At 40.2% G+C, this 22,380-nt stretch overlaps 1 protein-coding gene across 1 annotated transcript; it reads right to left on the minus strand.

Moving 5' to 3' along the window:
- Positions 1–1,096: 1,096 nt before the first annotated feature.
- slc4a10b (solute carrier family 4 member 10b) lies at positions 1,097–20,509 on the minus strand (the record flags this gene model as incomplete). The annotated part of the gene is made up of 25 exons (XM_079170749.1): positions 20,459–20,509; positions 19,288–19,329; positions 14,802–14,883; positions 13,337–13,489; positions 13,072–13,210; positions 12,474–12,634; positions 12,078–12,263; positions 10,854–10,942; positions 8,560–8,717; positions 8,335–8,422; positions 7,442–7,588; positions 7,219–7,322; positions 6,049–6,223; positions 5,735–5,868; positions 5,303–5,548; positions 5,091–5,196; positions 4,530–4,691; positions 4,185–4,298; positions 3,918–4,079; positions 3,509–3,760; positions 3,211–3,279; positions 2,032–2,205; positions 1,451–1,570; positions 1,298–1,362; positions 1,097–1,172 (listed from the first exon to the last, which is right to left on the minus strand). The coding sequence occupies exons 1-25, from the start codon at positions 20,504–20,506 to the stop codon at positions 1,097–1,099; spliced, it is 3,252 nt and encodes a 1,083-aa protein (XP_079026875.1). The 5' UTR covers positions 20,507–20,509.
- Between the last annotated feature and the right edge of the window lie 1,871 nt (positions 20,510–22,380).

Genomic DNA, 22,380 nt, shown 5'->3' on the forward strand with positions numbered 1-22,380 from the left:
GATTGATTAACTGCAATATACAATACATTTGATTATGAGCGCACAGAAGGGATAGTGACTAAGACTCACAGCACTGTCCTCTATTTTCTTCCTCTTACATTTCTCATCATGCACACTAGTTTCGTGAAACACTGCAGTAGTGAACTGTGAGAATCAAGAAAGAAAAATCAGATGTGTAATTAGTAGATATTTATTAATCATATATTGTCGTTTAAAAAAGATGTGTTACCGACAGTGGTGCAACAAGTACTCTGATTCTTTACTTAAGAAAAACTAGTAACATCAGAGTGTAAAAATTCCTGTATTCAAAATTAAACGTGAGTACAAGTAGAGTTGTATAATTAATAAAACCTACATGCAGAATGGCCCCTTCCAGAGAGCTATCATTGTATTATTATACTGAACGTACTATACTAATTTATTTGGTATTATGATTACAAATTTTAAATCAAAAAGTTTTTGTTTCCTTTCGACAGAGCCAGGCTAGCTGTTCCCCCTGTTTCCAGTCTTTGTGCTAAGCTAACCGACTGCTGGTCGTAGCTTCATATTTACAGCACAGATATGAGGGTGGTATCAATCTTCTTGTCTAACTCTCAACAAGGAAGTAAATATGCATATTTCCCAAAATGCCTACCTGTTCCTTAAGTCTAAAATTCAAAAACCTAAACAACTCAACTTACAATAGTTAACCTACAGTCCGTACTGGAGTAAAAAGAAAAAGGATGTCTGACTTGTGTTAATACTCTCATGTAGTGAGCTCCTTTAATGAGCAGATGGCAGACAAGATTGTAGATAAACAATACTGTGTAGCACCATGTCCTTATACTAACATGTTTACCTGCGGTTATTACTGCCCACACAGTTATTAAGACCCAATTATTATTGAGATCTATAGATTTTCATTATTTTAGTTTTTGAAGATATTTGAGCCAAAAGTCTTCTGCAATTCGTAATAAGACACTTTTTAAATGTATTTTTGTGTAATGTAATTGTAAACACAAAACCAACTGTACGATATGAGTAAGTATACTGTATATTCAACAAAGCAAAAAGTCTTACCATAATGTTTTGAGGTCTTGATTCTTTCTAAAATATCTTAGCTGTTGGCAATCCAAGTATTTCCAAAAGAACCTTTTGACATTTCATCTGTGATATTGATGATGGGTATTCCCCTGTAAAAAGAGACGTGAATTTACGCTCTTATCTTTACTCAACAGATTAAAATGTACTGTACATGAAATTTAGAAAAAACCTGTTGTGTAAATGTTACTTATACTGCAAGTCAAATATAACTTACTTGTTTTCTTCTAATGGCACTTGCACGACTCCCTCATCTTCTGCCAGTATACTCTGCTCCTCCTCCTGAGGGTCAAATAAGACAAATGCATGTAAATGTTAATCAAATTAAATGAAATTGACATGCACGTAGTTGTTGGTTTATAATAGCAACCTCTTCAGCATCCTCAATCTTCTTCTTCTTGCTCTCTGGCATGAGGTCATCCAGCCAGCTCATCTCTCTCTTGGTGAAGAAACAGTCCATCAGCTTCCTGATGAACACCAGAGCCAACACCTGCAGAATTGACACACAGAAGCCTCTGATTCCACAGAAAGTTGTGTGTCCTAATAAAGGAGTACGCTGTGCTGTGCTCAGCAGTGTTGAAGGCAGAAAGTATGAAGGACAAATCAGTTTAAATGTTGTTTAAGTACGGTCATAGATGGAGAGGAGGAAGGTGTGACTTTAAACAATGCACAGTAGCAAAACTCTCTACATTTTGACGACAAAAGATATGATTGATAAAGTATGATATTATCTGTATGTGCCATGTGTTATTTTGGGAGAGTTAAATGTGCAATGTGTAAGATGTAGCCACACGCTTCACAGAAATAGGGGGCAGCATTTCACCTCCATCCTGGGTCCAATGTAAATTTATAAAATCTGACCAAACTGCTAACAATCTGGGATTAGATGTGTGGTGAAAGGTATGCTTCTGTAATGGTCCTTAAGATGAAAACATTTGATCGTTTACGCACCATCATGGGAAAGACAATAGCAGCCTTGGAGGTCTTGATGACCCAGAGCAGAACCAAACAGCTGAGCTGGATGATGGTAAAGAGGTGCACCTTCCTCAGGGGTACATGACGTAGATAGATGAAGTCCGGCTGGTGCTTAGCTGGCATGCCGAATAGTCTCAGACGATCAAAGAACTGGAGAGGAAAATGATGAAAAAAATCTTAAATTTCCAGTAACTTATTTCTTGGACATATAGATAGATGGATGGAAAGATAGAGATACATATAGTAAATCTATTTTAATAATGCACAATTTCAGAAGGATCACCACAACCTATGCACATGTAAGGGTTCCTTAAATGTGGCAAACCCAAAGAGGATTATATCATCCAGCTCTGAAGCTGTTTAAAGGTAATCGTTTGGGCAGCCTTTTTAAACAAAAAAGCTTTTTAAAAGTGACAATACCCCGCCTCCCCTGCAGCAAACAGCAAACAGACATCAAGCTAAAAGTGTCTCCGTCTGCTGGATGCATAACTACAACAAGCTGTATCCCCTTGAAAAGCATAGAACGACACCTGTGCAAAAGATCTTTTTTTTTTTTCAAAAAGTGTTTGTCTTCATATAAATATAGTTTTCACAACTAATAATAGAGAGTACTTCAAAGAGAAGAAAGTAAGAATTAAACAGGGCAATTAAATAACAGCCAGGTGTTCTGTAAATGCTGGGAACACACTAGAGGCCAATTAACACTTTTTATCTGGGCAGCCAGACAATATGGAGGCGCTCCCCTATCGTGGCTCAGTGAGAATAAACTATCTACAAAGATTATCCGATAGAAGCATCTACAAATTAAAATGTAACCACACTGGCCAACTGTCTGTCTAATCTCAGCCATGCAGATAATCTAAAAACAAATTCATATTCACAGCTAAAATTCTGCTCAGATGATGATGACATTGTAACTCTGGGAGGGCAGACGACTGCTTCTTGCATTAGGACTGAAAAGCTTCAACTTAAAACGTTGCTGTTATGTGTGTGATGCAAATATCTTTCAACATTGGTTATATTTAGTCCAGTCAGAGGAGGTTGTATCAAATGTCTTATGAGACAAGTGTCGTATCCTTGCGTTTCCTCATGTCGTGATACATTATGGGAGCAGAAAATCATGGATTAAATACAGTGCAATTCAAATCATTTTACCTGAATGCCTCTGAGAGAAGATGCCCCCATGTAAAGGAATACTCCGTACAATACAGGCATAGGAATGAACTGAAGAACAACAAAAGCTTTGTGTCAGTAACACGAAAATGTATGCCAGTAACTGCTCTATTATAGCAGACCTGCTGCAATCAAATCCAAGAAATATTAAATGTCTTGAAGATGATGCACTCAAAAAAGATGTACAACAGTTACAGAGGGATACTTTAAGTCACACTGAATAATACTGGAAGAATAATTGCACGAAGACGGAAATGCACAAATAATAAAAGACAGTGACCTTCAGCACAGATGTCATGAAGACGGAGCAGCCCATGAGGGTGAAGATCATGAGGCCAGTAAAGCGTTGCTCTCTGATGCCGAGGAACTTGGGCTGCTCTCCCGGAGCGGAGCACTCTGACTCGAGCTTCAGGCTGTTGACGTGGCTTATGGAGAGGACGGTGGCTGCTACGAACCAGGGCAAGCCCATCAAAGAGCACACGCCGAGCATCACCCCCACCATGAACAGATCGAGGTGGTACCCACAGCCTTTCTGAACAGGGGAAAGCACCAGTAAATAAAGTCGAAGTTTGGAGGCACGTTCAGAAAAGGCTGAATTCAAGTCACCATGTTGCCAAGTTGCTGTACAGTAAAAGCAATCTTACCAATGCGGTCTGCAACCAGTGTTCAAAGTTGGGACAGGAAAGTACCTTGAGTTTGTGTTCCTTCCTGTTGATGATGACAGCTGTGATCTGCTGGTCCATGAAGATGAGGATGGTGCACAGCAGAGCTGGGAACACTGTAATGATTGTGGTCCACCAGGGGTTGGGCCCCAGAGGGTTTATGAACCAACCTCGATCATCTCTGGTTGGCTGATGCAAAATAAAACAGTTGTTGTTGGTTAGACATACTTTTTAGCTTGATGATGTTAGTCAGCAATTTGTTGATGAAATCTTATTTTGTGGACTGTAGCTCACCTTAAACACACTGGGAACCTTTAGTTTTGGAGAGGGGATCCCTAAGGCATAGTCAATTAAGACCATGGTTAGGATGGTGAGGAAAACAGCAAAGTCACTGATGATGGACCTCACCTAATAGAGAGGAAAGTGTTATCTATTTTACTCAATATACATGCAAACAAAAGGGTTACATTAAATGGAACTCCTTAATTTCCAAATGTCCTTGTTTCTATTCTGCAGTATTTACATTTGACCACTAGAGCGCACCACTGCACTATGTAACTCTACAGCTGTAGTCGCTTTACCCTCATGCTTTGAATCATAATGCACTCTAATGTAATGATAATGTGGGGAAAATAGCACCTTTGTGGGAAAGTAATTGCTGAACTTGAACTCCTTGAGGAAGGCGGACATGAGGACGGTGGAGAAGAAGAGAAGGACACACCAGAAGAGGACATCGGGAACGTAGGGTCCATGAGGGCCGCAGGCGCTGCCTATAAACTCCCCGCGTTTATTAATACAATCCTGCAACGACAGATACAGTTATTCATACTCATCAGTTGATTAACAATACAGAGGAATCAGCAGACTCTACGTTTCCACAAATGCGGTTTATCAGCAACCATGTCCACAAAAAACTTAACTGAGTACCAAAAAAATGTGCTTTTATAGTGATTTGCAATGACTAATCCAATATAATCCAGCTAACATGCCCTTAATCTCCTCCGTTCAGTTTCCTACATCTGGGCGGGCAACGCCACTTTAAGGTGGACAACTTAAATGAAAAGTATTCTTTTCAGTTTGTCTTTGTGTCAGTCAACATTTCCAGCTATAGTGTGCAAAACCTCCATAACCAACAGACTTGTGTTTTTTTATTCTTTATTTTTTTTCTACTTTCTTAAACCAAATCAGCGTGGGAAGCACCTTGGTCTCCAGTGCTTCCCAGTAGATTTCTGAGGCAGTGACGTTGTTGATCTCCCAATACTTCAGGGTGGCATTGCTGGGTTCAGAAGGCTCAACGCATGAACATCTGTGGAGGCAAATGAACATCTGGGTGACTGAATAATCTCTCATCTGTCAGGGATTTACAGTACCTCCAAGACATGTAAATAGTAATTACATATATTTCCACATACGAGTACATGGTGAGTTTGTCAAGGTTGTTGTTCTTGTTAAAGGGATAGTGGTCTCCCAGGTGGACAAGTTTCTCCAAGGCCTCGTAGATGAAGATGATGCAGATGAGTGAGGCGAAGGCTTCCTCTGTAAAACGTGTGATGTAACAAACGAGGGAACTGGCATCTGTAGCCACCAGAATGATACAGAGGATAGCTGTCCAGAGACCAATGCAGGTTCTCAGAGACAGGTAGGACAGGCCATACTCCCTATGTGCAGATAAAAGGGGGAAAAAATCATTGTGGGACAGAAATGAGATCAAACCTCATCATATATTGATTATTTATCGTCTTTAATGGGGTGGATTGATGAAGTCGTTATCACAACGAAATGAAATGAATAGTATCATTTAAAGAGATCATTTCTGTGTGCAGTTAAATGAATATAAGACATACTTGCAGAATTTGAACAATATCTTTTCAAAAACAAGAACCGGCCCAGTGCTGCCCAGAATGGTTAGGGGCTGCCCGGCAAACAGGGAATAGGCTATTCCAGTCAGTGAGGCTCCAAACAGTGACTCAATTGCACTCTGGGGAATGGGAAAGGACAGAGAGATTATTGGTGGACAGTTACCTCAAAAATCGTTATCATATTGAACTACAACTGTCGTCAAGAAAAATGTATTGCAAGGCTGCTACAGTGCACAGCAGTGTACAGCTAGTCTTGGCAGAACACTGTGAACATTTAGAGGAAAGGGCGTGTGATTTACTATGCGTCCTTCTGTTGCCTCGCCCAGTAGTCCTCCAAAGGTGATGACAGGAGACATGCAGGCACAGTAGAGGAATAGGAGAGAGGCCATACACTGTAAACTACAAGCGTCAGTGTAGTCGGACAGGTAGTGGGGTGCCTTGCGCTTGATGTCTAGGAAAAGACCACCAAACCACCTGGAAATATAAAAAGGAAATTGACATTACAGCTGTATTATTGAACGTTATTAGTATTTCGTCTTTTCTATTTACTTGCTTTCCCTCCATTCCCTTTTTCCCAATGTTCAAAAGTCTAGCTGCAAATAGACAGGCAGGATGTTTCTATGGAAACCAAGTTATGACTACAACTATAGACCAAGTTTACCCAGAAATAGATGATCAGCATGACAATGATTTTGCGGAAAACTGATATTTTTTTAGTTTACTGGATTGATGTTGTAAAGGTCTGTGTACATTTTAGATAGCGGATAAAAAGGAAATACTGTTGTCAAACTAACCCAAGAGTATCTCACATAATTGTTTTTTATTTTAATTTATTATTATTAACAGCATTATTTAGTGCCTTATGTCAGCATTAGTATACTTTCTGTTTGAGATATTTAATTACCTAAAGCACCAAAAGCATTTTTTCTATTGTAGTAACCCAATTGAAAAAGTACACTTTAAAAAATTCCATATTTAACTGCTGGCTCCCTGCAAATTCTTCTCTATACGTTACTAGGGTTGTAACGGTTTTTAACATCCTGTAAGTGTGCGACAGCACAGCCAGACTTCTTCTGTCTGTACCTTTAACTCACACAAACACACACTCACGTTTTTTCAATACTCTAGATTATCAAATGTACACGGTATGATAACGGTCCATTTCGATGCAATGTAATACCTTGATACCGGTATGCCTTCACAACCCTATTTGTGACAAAACATGACAAAATAAATTGAGTGCTGTGTGAAGCTCTGGAGGCTGAGTAGTTCAACTGCAAATAGATTCTCTGCAACAAAGCAGTGAGTGTTGTGAGTGGGCTGCATGTTGTACTGCCACAGCACTGCATATCCACAGTTTAGTATGAGGCACTTAGTTATTTCAAAAAATGTATTTCTTCACCTCTGAAGACTTCATGCTTTTCTACTGGTGATTAGAATTCACTTCTTTTTTTTTAAACACTGGGTACCTTCCAGTTCGCTGCAGTTCTGGACCCCCGTGTCCACCTTCCTCCTCTTCGTCTTCGCCCTCTACTAATCCGTTTGGTAAAATGTTACTTTTCTTCCTCTTCTCCTGTTTATCAAACAACCAACAGCAAGTTAGGTTCTTTTTCAAGCACAACATCTTAAGAGTCACATACAGTCTGACAGAGAGGAAAGGAAAGGCAACCTGCTAACAAAATTCCTACCAACCTGAGAAGGTACATTCTTTGGTGGTTCTATCCGTATGGATGGGTCCCACTCTCCTGGAGGCAGGACTGTCACTTGATCGAGGAATTCATCAATCCCAGCGATCAGATCATTTCGGTCTTTAGCTTTATAAGCAACATCATGGAACACCTGGAGACAGAAAGAATAAGGAAGGTTGATGAGGACATATGTATACTTTATAGACTCATGGCTATACAAATGCAGGAATGTCTGCCAACCTTAACTGTAATCAAACAGAGATACACATATGCACATGTGCAGAATATACGGTACAAACAGAGGATCTGCTCACTATGACACAAGTTAGTGTTAACCACTGACTTACGATTCTCCCCTATAATATATATACAGCCTCGGGGCACCTCGTTATCTCACCTGGAAGAAGTGAGCACCCCATGAACTAAGGCTGAGTCCTTAGCAAAGGTCCACAAGCTCTTTCCTGTCTATACTATCTAATAAAGGCAAAGAAGACCGAAAATAATCATTACAAAAATAAAAAGACCAAAAAAGATCTAGTGTCATCGAATCTACTGAATATAACAAAGTTTGGACTTTGTCAAAGCCCATCTTTTCCTCCGAAGTGATGATGGAGAGCAGCCTACATCCCAGACAAAAAGGAGGACATGAGGGCTGACTAATCGCCAAAAGCTTGTCACAAAAGCTCTGAGCTGTGTTTCATGCTGAGAAATGTTCCATCACTTCGGGAATTTGTTGAGTTCTGCTGGACTGTGAATTTATGCAAAGTGCCTGCAGAGAATCTGAGTATGACATCTGGTTGACATTCAAAACAAACCACACTCTTCAAAACATTAATGAATAAAAGACCCCTGCAGAATGCTAACGTGGTAATAAGGTGTTCTCCAGTGAATTCTTACCTCATCTGTCATCAGTGTTGCAATGGACCTTCCAATCTCATGGTACTGAGGCCCTCTACCCAAGGGCCCGAGAAGAATAAACAGAAACCTAAAGGCAAAAACAGACTTATTTTAAAACACATTGTCAAATCAAATCTCTATCACAACCAACTGACAGGGTTCAGCTGGGTAGCTATTTATGCAGTAGGTCATTGAACTGGTTTAGTTGAATCAGCCTGCAGTAACCTTGTGGCGATGGGGACTTCAGCCAGCCCGCTGAGCAGGACCGCCGGTGAAAGGCGGACAAATGCCACCACCGGCTTGTTCAGACATTCCAGCTCTCCCACTAACACGTTGCACGCCTCGGCCCCTGCTGGGATCTTCTTCATGAAATGAAGGTCTTTCTGAAAGAGGACACGTTGTGTAGTGTTTAGAATATCATATAAAAGGCCTTTCCGAATTACATTATCGTCTAAGCTGCTTTGACGGTGAGCATGCTTTAAAAAAGCAAAAAGACAATATAAATAAATCCTTATTTGTGCTGTCCATCCTCACATTAAGCCCCAAATAAAAAGGTTTGACTGGATTCTAGTCTAAATGTAGTCCAGCTGTGTGTCATAGGGCGTAGCATTCAAATAAGTCACACGTGTCACAGTAGAATATTACAAAAGATTATTGAAACATGAATGGTAGTTTGAACTGTTGCATAATAACTCATAAGAATGACTTTCCTCTTAATTTCCCAAATAGGATTCCTAAAAGCGTATAAAAGCTGACCCCGACTATGAAAGTGACCCTCTTACAGTAGCTAAATCTGCTTTACACTCTTTAATGCAGTGAAACTGCATTGTACAGAGAATTCTGCAATACTTAAGGTGTTGATTTTTCAGCGATAATTATGAGGAGGCAAGTGTTGACTGGAGTGTTGTTTGTTCCTTCATAGAGTTTATTCGGCTCTAGGGAGGCTGTCCAGAATCATCCAACAGAATATCTGTGATGTATTGATGGGTCATGACTTCCATAAACACTGTTACCGTGCTGATTTTTTAAAGTATCACAGTTAATACTGAATATGTTGCTGTGTCCATTAGTAAATAACAACATGTAAGATGATATGCAGCTGCTGCAAAGGGGGGGGGGGGGGGGGGGGGGGCTTTGATTGCTGCCGTGTTCATAAATATATCAGGTTGACGATTCGGTAGAAAAATACACTCCATATAACCAGAGCACATTGCATTATTGTCTAAGTCAACAGGAGAAAGGACATGGAACAGTTATTATTTTTGACCTGAACAAAAGGTTAAAATCCTATTCATTATGCAAAAGGTTTCAACACAGATTTTGTCTTTGTTTTTGCTGTGTGTGGTTGTTATGTGGTTGCAATACTTAATATGGTTCTAATCCTAATCCTTAAGTAGATGGCCTTTCCAATAAAAAACAACAATGACCTCCTGTCTGTTGTGGGAAACGCACAATTAAATAACAGCCAGCTCATATTCGTCAAATATGAGGTACTTTTAGTAAGAAGTACATTTGGGCTAATGTTACACAACTGTACAGTATTCTGACAGCTCTGCAATACAATACCCACTCTGATAAAAGTGCATTAATTGATGCAAGATCCTTTACAGAAGTATCAAAACTTATAAATATACTTATAGTTACAAGTAAAATACCAGCATTATTTTATTATTATTATACACAAATTACACTTAAAGTATCAAAAGTCACTCATTAAGCAGAACAATATTATTGCTGATGCATTACTGTTATGTGTCGGCAGCATGTTATTATTGTAGCCGGTATAGAGGTGGACATAACTCGTATTCATTTTTATACTGTTCGGTATTTCATCTACAACAATGTATTGTATCTTCTACGATGACGTTACAAGAAATGAACGAGTAACTATAGCTGTAAGACGTTTCCCTCTGACATGTGAAGTAGAAGTATGAAGTAGTATGAAATGAAAATAAGAGTATGAAAGTACGAGATTTCTGACGTTATGCACAGTGCCGTGATTTGAGGGGGGATGCCAGCGTCTTTGTTAGCAAAATGACCAAACGGCCTCCACCTTGTTAACCTGCCGTACTTGCCATCCCCCCCTCTCCATCCTCTAGTAGCAGAGAGAGTGCAGGGTCAGAGGGGTTGTGTAGTTGAAAATATGTGTTAGTCTTGTCTGCCTGACTCGCTGATCCTTTATCTGACTGGGGTTTGTGCAAGTTATCAATCGTCCACCAGGCACAGGTGCAATGAATGTATTAATGTATTGAAGTGAATAGGTGCCACATGCACATTTAAAGAGGTTACTTCCCCAAACATAAGACACAAAAAAGGATGGAGGAGTAAATCATGGTTACAACGCATGTGTGTTGACTCCGCAGGGATATCGTTAAATGAAATTAGTAGATCAACAGGAAATATTTGAAAGCAACACAGAATGACTGAGAGCCTGTCCTGACCATCGCCCCAGTTAAAAATGTCGCCTATTGACAGCACTGAATGTATTCCAGTGCATCTGCACAGTGTGTGTACTCTACCTTGCTGAAGTCCACAGAACTGTTCTCTCTGCTCAAGTCCCCTTTCCCATCTGGACACGCTAAATGAGACTGGGAGGCCGTCATCTGACCTGGGTAATCCAGAAAGGAGAATTAAAAAGAATTGATGATTTCACTGAATATCATGAGACTGACCAAGTATACCGAATATTCTTAAAAACGGAACAGGAGTGAGGACCACACAGGGTTCACAGAGGACAGCTTTTACCTGTGCGTCGGTGGAAAAAAACACAAAAAAAGAGTTGCATTACTGTATTAAAAAAAAACAGGCTCATGTTAAGATGATTACTGCCAAGCAGCCTGAGAGGTCTGGCCTAATTTCTCTATTCATTAAACAGCAGGGTAAAAAATTAACACTAATTATAGTGTTTAATACGCTTACAAAGCATAGCGTGACGCTTATCAGAGATTGTTGCTTTGAAATACGCTTGATATTACAGCGGGGAAATAAAATGGCTTAATGATGTGCCACCAAGATGTCTAGTAAACAAAAAAAATGATTTAACAAACATTTTGGTGTGTTCTGCTTACTAATTTTGTCATGTGGAATTCTGGCAAACCTGAAGCTTATAAAACATAGTAATGATATGGGCAAGTAATGCTTCCAACTACAATCCCGTCCTGGACTAAATTTAGCCCAGAATTCAACCTAAAGCGAAGACCAACAGCAAACAAATTTGCATATTTATAGAATGTACTTTTTTTTTTGTATCTCCTTTTTAATTCAACCATTTCGAACCAAACGAAAACAACTCGAGTTGTCAGTGTCAACATGAATCATGAGAATATGCGCTTCTACAATATGTTTTGTTTTTTTGTATAAGCTGGTAAAGGTGCAAAGGCATACTGCATATCCAGCACCTGTTGACTTCAGTGGGGCTGTGGCAGGTGGGTGGGCAGATGGTGGGTGGAGGATAAAATCGGAACGAAGAGAGGATGGAGCATACGCAAGTTGAGACCATATGCGTAGAAGACACATACACATATTGCACATTTACAAAGTATCTACACTTAAACACTACTGACCACATTTAATACAGAACCCAGTGAAGCGACCCCTTAAAACAAAGGTATGCATACTTAGGACCCCTTCTCACAGTTTGCATACCATGTCAGCATGTAGTGACCAGTTCAACCAAAGACTCTGTCTTTCTTATCAGAATATTTTATAGGATGTATATATTTATATAGTCCTGCTTTTCTCACCATTCTTGTCCAGGTGGAGCTCCGATGTCCGTCGACCCATGTCAGCAAGGGAGCGTACAATCGGCAGGCGATTAGCCAGCTTCTTGTGGTTCTGGTGATGGTGCTGCTTCAGCAGTGTTTCACGCACTCTCTGTCTGAGCTCGTCTCCCAGTGGCGAGTAAAACTCCTGGTGGTCCAAGACCATGTCTAAAGTAGACACAGACAAGCGATTTAGTTTTTAGCTAAGAGCGACTAGAATTTAGTTAGGGCATCAATATCTTCCTAGACAAAGACACAGCATTATGAAGTTTCCCCTCAAACATACAATTCATTCAATTTTCTGAGTTCAGGGGTCTTGGGTTGACAGAAACATTAACGTTGTCACCTGCTACAACCGTGTGTCATTACATTAGATACCTGCAATCTCTTCGACGGTATTAGCCCTCATGTCAAGCAGCACAGTGCTGTTGATAATGCAGCTTCGCAGCTCAAACAGGCTGTGTAGAGACAGAGTGGCTACGTAGGGTTTACTCCATCGCTCTCCTCCGTCCTCCACGTCCTCCTCAAACTTCAGCCACCTGTAACAGGAGTTTGAGTACCAGTAAGGAGAGAAGCCAGCAGAAGGCAAACAGGCCGGCCATCTGTTCTGGCTGCAATAACAACACTTACTTACTCCCCGTCCGTATTGCCTCTCATCAGGGTATCACTATATAAGATATGTCTGATATACCATTTTAACAGAAGAACATAATTCACATGATAAATAAAGTCTGCATCTTGATAGTTATCACAGGAAGAAAGTAACAATAAGTGAATTCCTCGAGCAACTAAAACACTGAACTGTGATTGCTTAACGTAACGGAAACACAAACATTAGCCACACAGCTATATTTCTCATCAGTATAAGTGGGATCATGTTCATGACCGGTCCATTCAATCACAGCTTTCAGGGATGACATGTAGGTCATGACTGTGTGTGGATGGATATGTTAATGACGTGACAGTTTAACAGTACCTGGCACTTTCCCTCCACTCGGGATCTTCTCCGTCTCGCACACAGATTTCATCCATCTCTGTGAAGAGGTCATGAGGAATATGCTCCTCGTTATCATCCTCAGTGCCCAGCAGGAACTGCACTCTCTGGGAGGGAGTGTCTGGGAACGCAAGAGATTGCCGTGAGTGGTTCAAATTGAAACTAAGTCTAAGTATCTCAATTTAGTAAAAGATCCTGAACAATTAAATCCTTTTATGCATACAAGGGCCATGATTGTAGCTAGTACCGAAAACAGGAGACTCTGTTCCCTCCACCAAGGTGGGGGCCCGGTCCCTGCTCCTTCTCCTGTGTTTGTTTCCATGGTGATGGTGCCTGCGATGGCTGCGGTGCCTGGTACTGCCCAAGGGGACGTGGACCCCGATGTAGAGCGTCCTGTGGCCTATAGGGACACATCCCACAGCGTTTAGAGGACTGCAACATGCCTGTCTGTGTGTGTGTGTGTGTGTGTGTGTGTGTGTGTGTGTGTGTGTGTGTGTGTGTGTGTGTGTGTGTGTGTGTGTGTGTGTGTGTTTGCAATCACAGATGACCATTAGGATTTAACTGTGTTGTTACTGTGATGAAGTGCATTGCTCAAACACATATGTAATAATATAATGTTTACTGAATGGACAATGTCACATTGAGCAGCAGGTTCATCCCACCTGCTGTGGCTGGCTGCATCAGAAAAAGCCTTCTTTAATAGTCTTCATCATAAATAATCATCTAAATCATGTAAAACATAGGATAGACATATCATGATTTCTTTCGGTTCCATGCAAATAAATGCAATGTTCCGACTTAATGCTTGGTAAATAAAAACTGGGCCTGAATAAGTGATCCTAAAACAATTAATACATGAATGATTAAGAGTTCAGCTGAGCTTTAAAGTAAACCAGTGGCCAGCAGGGGCATACAGTTGTAATGATGAATGAAACACAGTAAAAAATGTATCTGATAAATATTCTTACAATTTGTATGGCATTCAGTTACATTGTGATATAGTGAGATTATAATATCTATATATATTATCTATACATGAGCATGCTGCACGAAGTCAGTTCATGTTGCTATACATATGGCTTTGACAGGGAAAGTGTGAATACAGTTCAACAACATGATGTGGAAAATGTAATGTTGCAATTATACAATAATGAGGGATTTATGTTTGTATCTATGCATGTGTGTCCATGTTTGTGTTTGTGCCGCTATGAGACAGCGTGAGTGAGAGAGAAGAACGTCTGTGTTTGCTCTTGTAAGTCAGCCCACTCAGTTCACTGCAGTATGATATGAAGATCCATCAGTTTTTTGTGCTATTGAGCTCTGGAAATAAATTGCAAAGAGGTGCCTTACAATAAACCTTTAACTGATAAAATAACATGTTTACAGTTAAGATGTAAAGTTGTGTTCAGTTGTGTCATCTATAACATCCTAAGGCAAGTTGATTCCAAACTTGCTGAAGCAAAGTGCACACAATCACACTGTTTGAATCTTGTTTTGATTGTCCATGTTTTTCAGTGATTATGAAATTGCTGAGGCAAACTCAGCTCACCCACAGTTTCTACCTCCCACTCTGCTCTTGTCCTGTAACTATGAAAAAGCTGTCAAGAGGAGAGCAGTTGTGTTAAGGACAGAGTGGGCGGACTCAGCTACAGCAGCCTTTCACTGCTTGAAGCTGTTTTGTATTCCAGATGCATTCAGTGCAGTCCAGGTACCTTCAAGGTCCTCCTGGCCAAAGTTGGTTCCCTGTTGGGACCGTGTTCCTCCTCGGTCCACCACCGCCTCGTCATCGTTCCTCTGTTAGACACATCGCGGCAAACACAGAAAAAAACGCATGTTCAACATTATAAACTCAAGACCGCAAGAGTCGTACAGTATTGTATCTGAGCTGGAACTGGAACATGAAACAACATATATTCAAGTTTACTCATGTATCCTCAACATAGCACGAAACAAAAATGTTTGTTGACTTGAAGTGGCCTCACAGTCGAGGCCATTATGAACAAACACATTATCCAACCCAATGCCGTTGTCGCCATGGAAACTAATTGCACATCTCACCTTGAAGAGGAGAGAGTGTCATCCTAGTCCAAACAAAAAGCTTTTTATAGTGGGAACAATAAATGACCCAACTACAATTAAAAATGAAATGACGCTCGAGTGTAGGTCCACTGTGGAAGACTATTCTTTGCATGCTCAGGCCTGTAGTTTATTCCTCATATATCCTGCCATTCACTCCTCTTACGCACACTCACTCATAATTTCCTTGCTGTCATTGTCTGGGGCTCTCAATCGCGTTATCAGCGGTTCTCATCAGCTGATCACATCTATCTAATAGCCCAGTGTCACACCCACATTGTTAATCCATCATTTTTACCACTGTCTCTTTTTAAATAAGATCCTCTCTCACACCTCCACTGAATTCCCATCACCACAGATTCATCATTTCAGTCTCATCAGCCTACCAGTCTCAGCACTATCATCAGCCACCACCAGTGTCTGGACTGCATGGGGGGATTGCTGCTAAGGGCAAACACGCCTTCATTATAAACCTCCATGTAGAGTGTAAACACCAAAGACTTTCCGTCAAGACTTCATTATCACCTATCATGTTATGGTACACAATTATCTTTTCTTCATTCACTTGTCTCTCCTAATTAAACTTGTTTAAGATGCTTTCTTTGCAGTTACCTTTATTACGTGAAGGTGAATCATTACTTGACACTGTTTACAACACGTTAGTTAAAGTAAGTTTGTAATCTCCTTTTTCCTTTTCTCCTTTTTATTTTAATCACTGATTTATCCACCTTCTTACCAACACTTATACAGTTACAACAATACATTGCACTTGTTCTGAATTGAGGAGAGAGATCAAACTCAGGCTGCATTCCAAATAAAGGAAACAGGTTTATGATTATCAGCTTTGATATTATATTAATAATTATATTACTAATTCTCATTGCAACGGGCGAGCAAGTTATGTGAATGGTCCACATGGAGGTTATCCAAACGCCATTTTCATTAACACAAAAGTGACAGAAAACATGCATTGCTAAAAGAATGTAATCCTCAATGTAGCGTTTTTGACAGAAGGAATGACAACGCTGTTTGAGCAGAAGAGATTTCCCATGAATCGCCTTGTGTATCATGTACTTCATGCACGGATCGTTATTTCCTCCAAATCCATGCAGCAACAGCTGGGATTGAGAATGCTAAACCAATATACAACAAGAGAGCTCTGCAGGATCGCTGTCTCCTCAAAATTGTGAACAGATTACAAACACGTATTACAGTAGGCATCCTGAAAGCTGGCTTGGTATCAGCTTTTCCCTGAGCCATCTTCACCACCAGTTGACCATCAAGGCATTACGATAATGAATGTCACTGCTGTTCACAACTGCAGTGACACATGGGCTGGGCTGGCCACAAGGTTGATGTTGATAATCTGTCTACAAATACACAGGGCATGGATCAACATCCCTGCTCAGATTAAACCGACAGTATTTGTTACTAAAACACCAGACACATTGGCCCATATTAAATGTGCGCCACTGTTACATAAAGACAGCATTACAGTTTTGTACAAGTGGTTCTCAATGCTGAGTTCACTTTTTCCAAACTCAGCACAACAGAAGTCAATGTGGACGATACTCTCGGTCGCTTTTCATTGCTTTGACACGAAATGCAGTCAGTGAACATGTTCTTAAACTTTGTTTTCTCACTCACACTCAACCAACCAAAATTCTGTGTATTTACACTCCATTTTACACGTTTACACTCTATTGTAAAAACTGGTACATTTTCTTTCAAAACCTAGCATAACACGAGATTACTGTAAATAGGACTGGAATGTGCTACATTCTGCTACATCTAAAAATAAATCATCAAAAAAAAATGCATGGACTCCTAATTGGGACGGACATCAACACTGAGCACCTTTCTTTGATGATCTCTGTGACAGATTTGTGAGGAAAAGGTGTCTTTTGTTATTGTATAGGACGCTGTGAAGTTTTTACTGTGGTGTCACCGTTCCCTTCACAAGATATTTATGCATGCCATGATCCTTTCCCATATGTCCTACTGCATTGCATGTTGGGGGCAGGCTGGTGAAACGGTCATAAGACATCTCGAGTCATTATATAAGCAAACAATAAAAATCCTGGACAAAAGGCCGTTGAACTTTCACCATTGTAGGGTATTGGAGAAGCACAATCTACTGAGCTTTGACAATTTTAGATTGTTCTTGAATGTGTGCCTTTTGGACAATCTGCCTTCTCTGTAAAAGCAACACATCAGTGGAACACCCTGCCTGAAGGTGTGAGGAGCTGCAGCTCTATTAGCATTTTTAAATCCAACTTAAAAGGTATTTTAAAAGCTGCACAACACTGCACACACTGACCTCAATTCTTGTGGTCTTTCTGACTTGATTTTATTGACAAACATTCATTTTTTATATGCTATTTGTGTGTCGTGTTGTATTGAGTGTCTTGCATGTTTTTTATGGTATATCTTTGTATTATGTCTTTTCCTTTTACTGTGTTATTGTCTTGTCCTTGTTTGACCTGCCAAGGGACTGCAGATGCAAATTAGCTTAAGCTACAATCGAATGGAGACATTTATGTTTAAACTGTATATGGTCCCTTTTAGATAAATTTGATTAATAATAATAACTCTCCCTTCCTCAAACCCACGAGGGATTTATTACAAAAAAAGCCTATTGATGCATATTGCAGCATTTCTGACAAATTTATGTTACATATCTTACATATATATATACTAGATATTACATATACTCTAAGGCAGCACAATCAATGCAATAAAGAAGGGACCTTTTTGTTCTAATGCATCTTAATTCGATAAATAAATAGATAAATAAAAGATATTGATACATATTGTAGTGCTAGATGTGTAAGAAGTGTTTTGGTTGCATTAGTGCATTTTGGATGTTAGATTAACTGTTACTGTAAAGGGGTTGATTGGATAAAGAGATGATAGTATGTTAACACGTACATCTGACAGATTGGCTAATTCAGACATGATGATCAGAACAAGATCAGATCGATAACTCGGTTCTCAGGACAAAGTATGTTCTGAAGAAATACAGGAATCCAAAGAAACATGCTTTTTAGACTAATAATCATTCATTCACCAACAAAATCATGTTACAGTTAAGGGCTGACAAACCACACAGCTGAAGTGATATCACAGGATGTGGCACATACTTGGATCTGATCCCTACAGATGGCTGTGGCAATTTTGGAACCATCAGTGGCAGCAATATCATTAACTGCACAGGCTTTCATGTGGCACAAAAAACACTGTAATCCTTAAATGTGTCTGCTATAAACGTCAACATCCTGTAAGAGGACACATTAGTACTTCGTTTTTTTTCTCCAAAAATGCTATTTAAGGTGTTTTACCATTTTGAACCCTCGTTATTTGGCAGACTTAGTGTCTGCATCCATCTCCAAGCTGCAAAATGGATCAGAAGCGGTCAGCAGGAGAAAGCTGTTTTCCACTTTCGTGTTCCTTGCCAAGAATCTACACTAATTTTGGACACTTAAGAGATCGGGGTCCCTTTCTACAAAAATGTCCCAAATGTCTGTTCTGTGAAACACATCTTGCCCTCTCTTAACCACGTCACAATCTGAGTACTTCCTGGATCCAAACGGCGCACGTCCTACCTGATCTTTGAAGAGCCAAGGAGCCTCCAAGTTTTTCGAATGCATGAGCTCTCCCGCTGTGTCCTCTGAGTTTGGACAGAGTGCGGGCACAGTCGAAACGCTGCAGCTCTGCAGTGCAAACGCCTGCTGCCCTGCTTCACACCATGCCTGATAGACACCGACGCCCTTCTGTTGTGCCAAACAACTGTAATTTGTTAGCATCTATCGACAGTCTCTCTCATCATGAGATTATAGCGGTGACATCATCACTGCTGCCCAGCAGCATTCTCATCAAAGACAAAGCTTGATTTCCACCATCTCTCCTCTCTTTCCTCTTTATATGCAAGACTGTCATGGCACATCAGATCAACTTGGTTACTCCCAGGAGTGTTTCTGCAGCTCCACTAGTGAGTTTGTCTTCTTATATCCACATGTAAGAGTTTGATCTTCAAAAAATGTCCTCAATGCAATAAAAATGTACATGCTATAGTCTTTAATTTCAATGTTGACCCTACAGGCCTGAGGGAATGTAACTCACCAAACTTCTACGCCCAACTGATGAGCCAAAGGAAGAGTTGACCTGAAAGATAAACAATCATCACTTTAGTTTGGAAGGGTTTATTCAGCGACTCAAAACACTTTATACTCAGACATGTGTCGCTCCAAATCAGATAAAGATTAACTCTGAACTGTTATTTTTAGATTTTTAAATGCTCAGTGACTTTCAAGGCCGGGGTTGCAACCTTACATTTTGAAATCAAAGCCTAGTGGCTCTAATGATACCCGAGCAAAGAAGCTCAGTCAGTCTAAAACCTTCAGCTAAATGGAAAAATCTGTTTTTATGTAAACAGCATATGTACAGTGACAACAAATCTCCTCCAAAGTGTTCAGCTAAGACCGATGGGGATGGGCCCACGCGTGAACATCCCCGGAGAGACTTCTTTTATGTCAATATCATTTTTTCAACAGAACATTTCGTCCCAAGATACTTGTTGGAAGAGTTTGTTGTAAGCATGTCTGTGTGACCTATAGCTGCCAGAGAATGCATAGATCCTGTAGCTTTGTCAGAACAGCATGACGCCGCCACACATTTGTCGCATTTTACAATCAACTTTATTGCAGCATACAATGACACAAGTGCACTTCTGCCTGGATTTACTGTATTAATCGCACATCTGCCCCAACAGAGATTTATAAAATGATATAGCACAAAGGAAAATCACTTACTGTAATCAGTCCTACAGCCTACATGCTTTATAGGCTATACTGTAAAAGAGCATCACACTGACACATAAAGCCTCCTGGTAGTTCCTGTTTCAATTCGGGAAGTAACTTTCACGTCATCCAAAGGTTACAGTGAGTCACATTTTTGGCTCGCTAAGCAATAGATTGAACACAATTCTTCATCAGTGATGCAATATCACAATGGCATTCCTCTTTCTGTAAGTGAGTGCTCTGCAGGTGAGCCTCACCTGTTCAGAGCTCCACAGGTAGCTTACTCTGTGAAAACATTTTAACTTAAAAAAATAAAATAAAAGATAAGCCTCCTTTAGAAATGGTTGCATTTTTAATAACTCTTAAATGTTAGTCTTCAGTAGCCTACATAACACACATATTCGGCTTGACGGTCTGGATAAAAGGCGTTCTGAAATATTAATCTACATGAGTATAGGTAGAAAGATGTGTCCCAGGAGATCAGGGCTCTTTACCGTTGGCAGCAGCGGCTCTATCTGAGCACCTTGGTCCGTGGGGTCCATCTTCCTCCCTCGGCGGTATATCACCGTGCGGTGTCAGAGAGATGGAGCAGAGACCTCCGCCGTGTAAGAATCCGGGCAGGTGGAGCAGTATCTGAGCGACCAAACAGCGGTCACATGTGTATATCACCGTCGGTCAGCCGCTCGCGCCTCTCGTGCGTGTCCTCGTTCTTAGAAACATGCGCATCTCTGCCAGCTGACGTGGACGCGTCGCTTTTAAACGTTAAGCCTTTGTTCGGACGCAGAGGTGAGCAGAGAGAGAGTGGTTTTTTTTCCCGGGTGAAATGCTCTTTATTTTAAGTTATGTAACGATGTCTTCGTGGTTTTTTATTAGACTGTGACTCAGTGGGCATAAACGCTCACTCATGAGAGCTATTCTAGCAGAATATGCTGCACTCTAAATGTGCAGTGATTTACCCCACATTACAATGTCTCATTCATCATGCATCCTATATCGAAAAACATTAGTATAACAGTTAATGTTGTCAGAAACTTTGCAAAATTGCACATTATTTTAAGTATTCCTTGGAGATAGAGTTTGTTAGAAGATGTCTGTCCCATAAAATGATTTTTGTGACTGGGAGACAGCTTTTCTGAGTCTTCTGGGGCATTCAGTAACCTTTGAAGGAACTTAAGATAGAAAGACTTAGCATATGTGTTACTATTTCATCATACAGTATCCTGCTGTGGATACACACATGTTACTCCGAGCAAAGACAGGCACCAATCAAATTCTCAGATAAGGAGTGGTTATAAGTATTTGGGGACGTTAAGGTGGAGCAGGAGCATGCATATTGTTGACAATAACAGGAGCATATAGGTGATGGCTCCGCCCCCTTCAAGATGACGACTTAATGATGTGGAATTTTACAACGTTTGTAAAGTAACTGAACTTGAGGTATGATATAGACCTCTAGAGGGTCCAACTTGGTCCATCTGACTGCATGCCTGTTCCAGCCAATAAATAAAGTTTAAGATTAAGAATATGGTAATTTTTAATTGTGACTTTGAGTCCTTATAGTTTGAACTTGTTTGTTATCAGGCAGAGAGCTTACACTTCTTTGTTTGATGTGTTGGTTGCAGCTGAAACCATTTTGGGCTCAGCTGTCTTTTTAACAACAAGGATTCCTTTCGCTGATATAATAATAGTAGCATCGCCATCTGGTGTCACAGTCCCTGTGTAGTTGAATCCAGAGGCAAGTCGCTGATTGACCTTTATTTATGTCGTTCATAGAATTTATTAAAAAAATGAAATGTCTCGAAGCTACCTGAGAAGGGCCACATCACGAAAAGCTGTTTGATTACAGGACCTGCATTCAGTTATCGCCATCTACTGTTTATCCCTGGGAAAGCCCATCGCTGACTGTCAATGAGCAACACACACACACACAGACACAATTTAAGACGTTAAATGCTACTCATCTTATTGACCGCTGTGAGCTTCTCTTTCACACCAAAAGTCCAATTAAGTGCAGATTGGGTTTATTATGCATCTTTCCGTTTTAATTATATTTCTTAACTTCATTAATTTTATAGCAGTGTTTAACATATTTTTTATGACGCCTTTAAAAAGTAATGATAAAGGCATCTGTTGAATAAGGATTGAATCAACCAATCAATCTGTAGTCTAAATAATAGTAAAAAACATATTTTACATTTGATTTTATCCTTACCCCAGCTGTCTTGTCCTGGTCCTTACACATTTTCACACAGGCACAAGACCTCCCTTTGATGTGTCACTTCCTTTGGCTGCCGAACAGAAGACTTGTTAACTTCACAACTTTTTGTTGTTGTTGTTTTCACCCTCTTAGTTTGGCAAACAAAGTTATTTCAACCAAATGTTGCAAAAATGGACTCAGAAAAATATCAGGTAGTGG

The sequence above is a fragment of the Pholis gunnellus genome (assembly GCF_910591455.1).
Source record: "Pholis gunnellus genome assembly, chromosome: 12".
In the NCBI taxonomy this organism is placed as follows: Eukaryota; Metazoa; Chordata; class Actinopteri; order Perciformes; family Pholidae; genus Pholis; species Pholis gunnellus.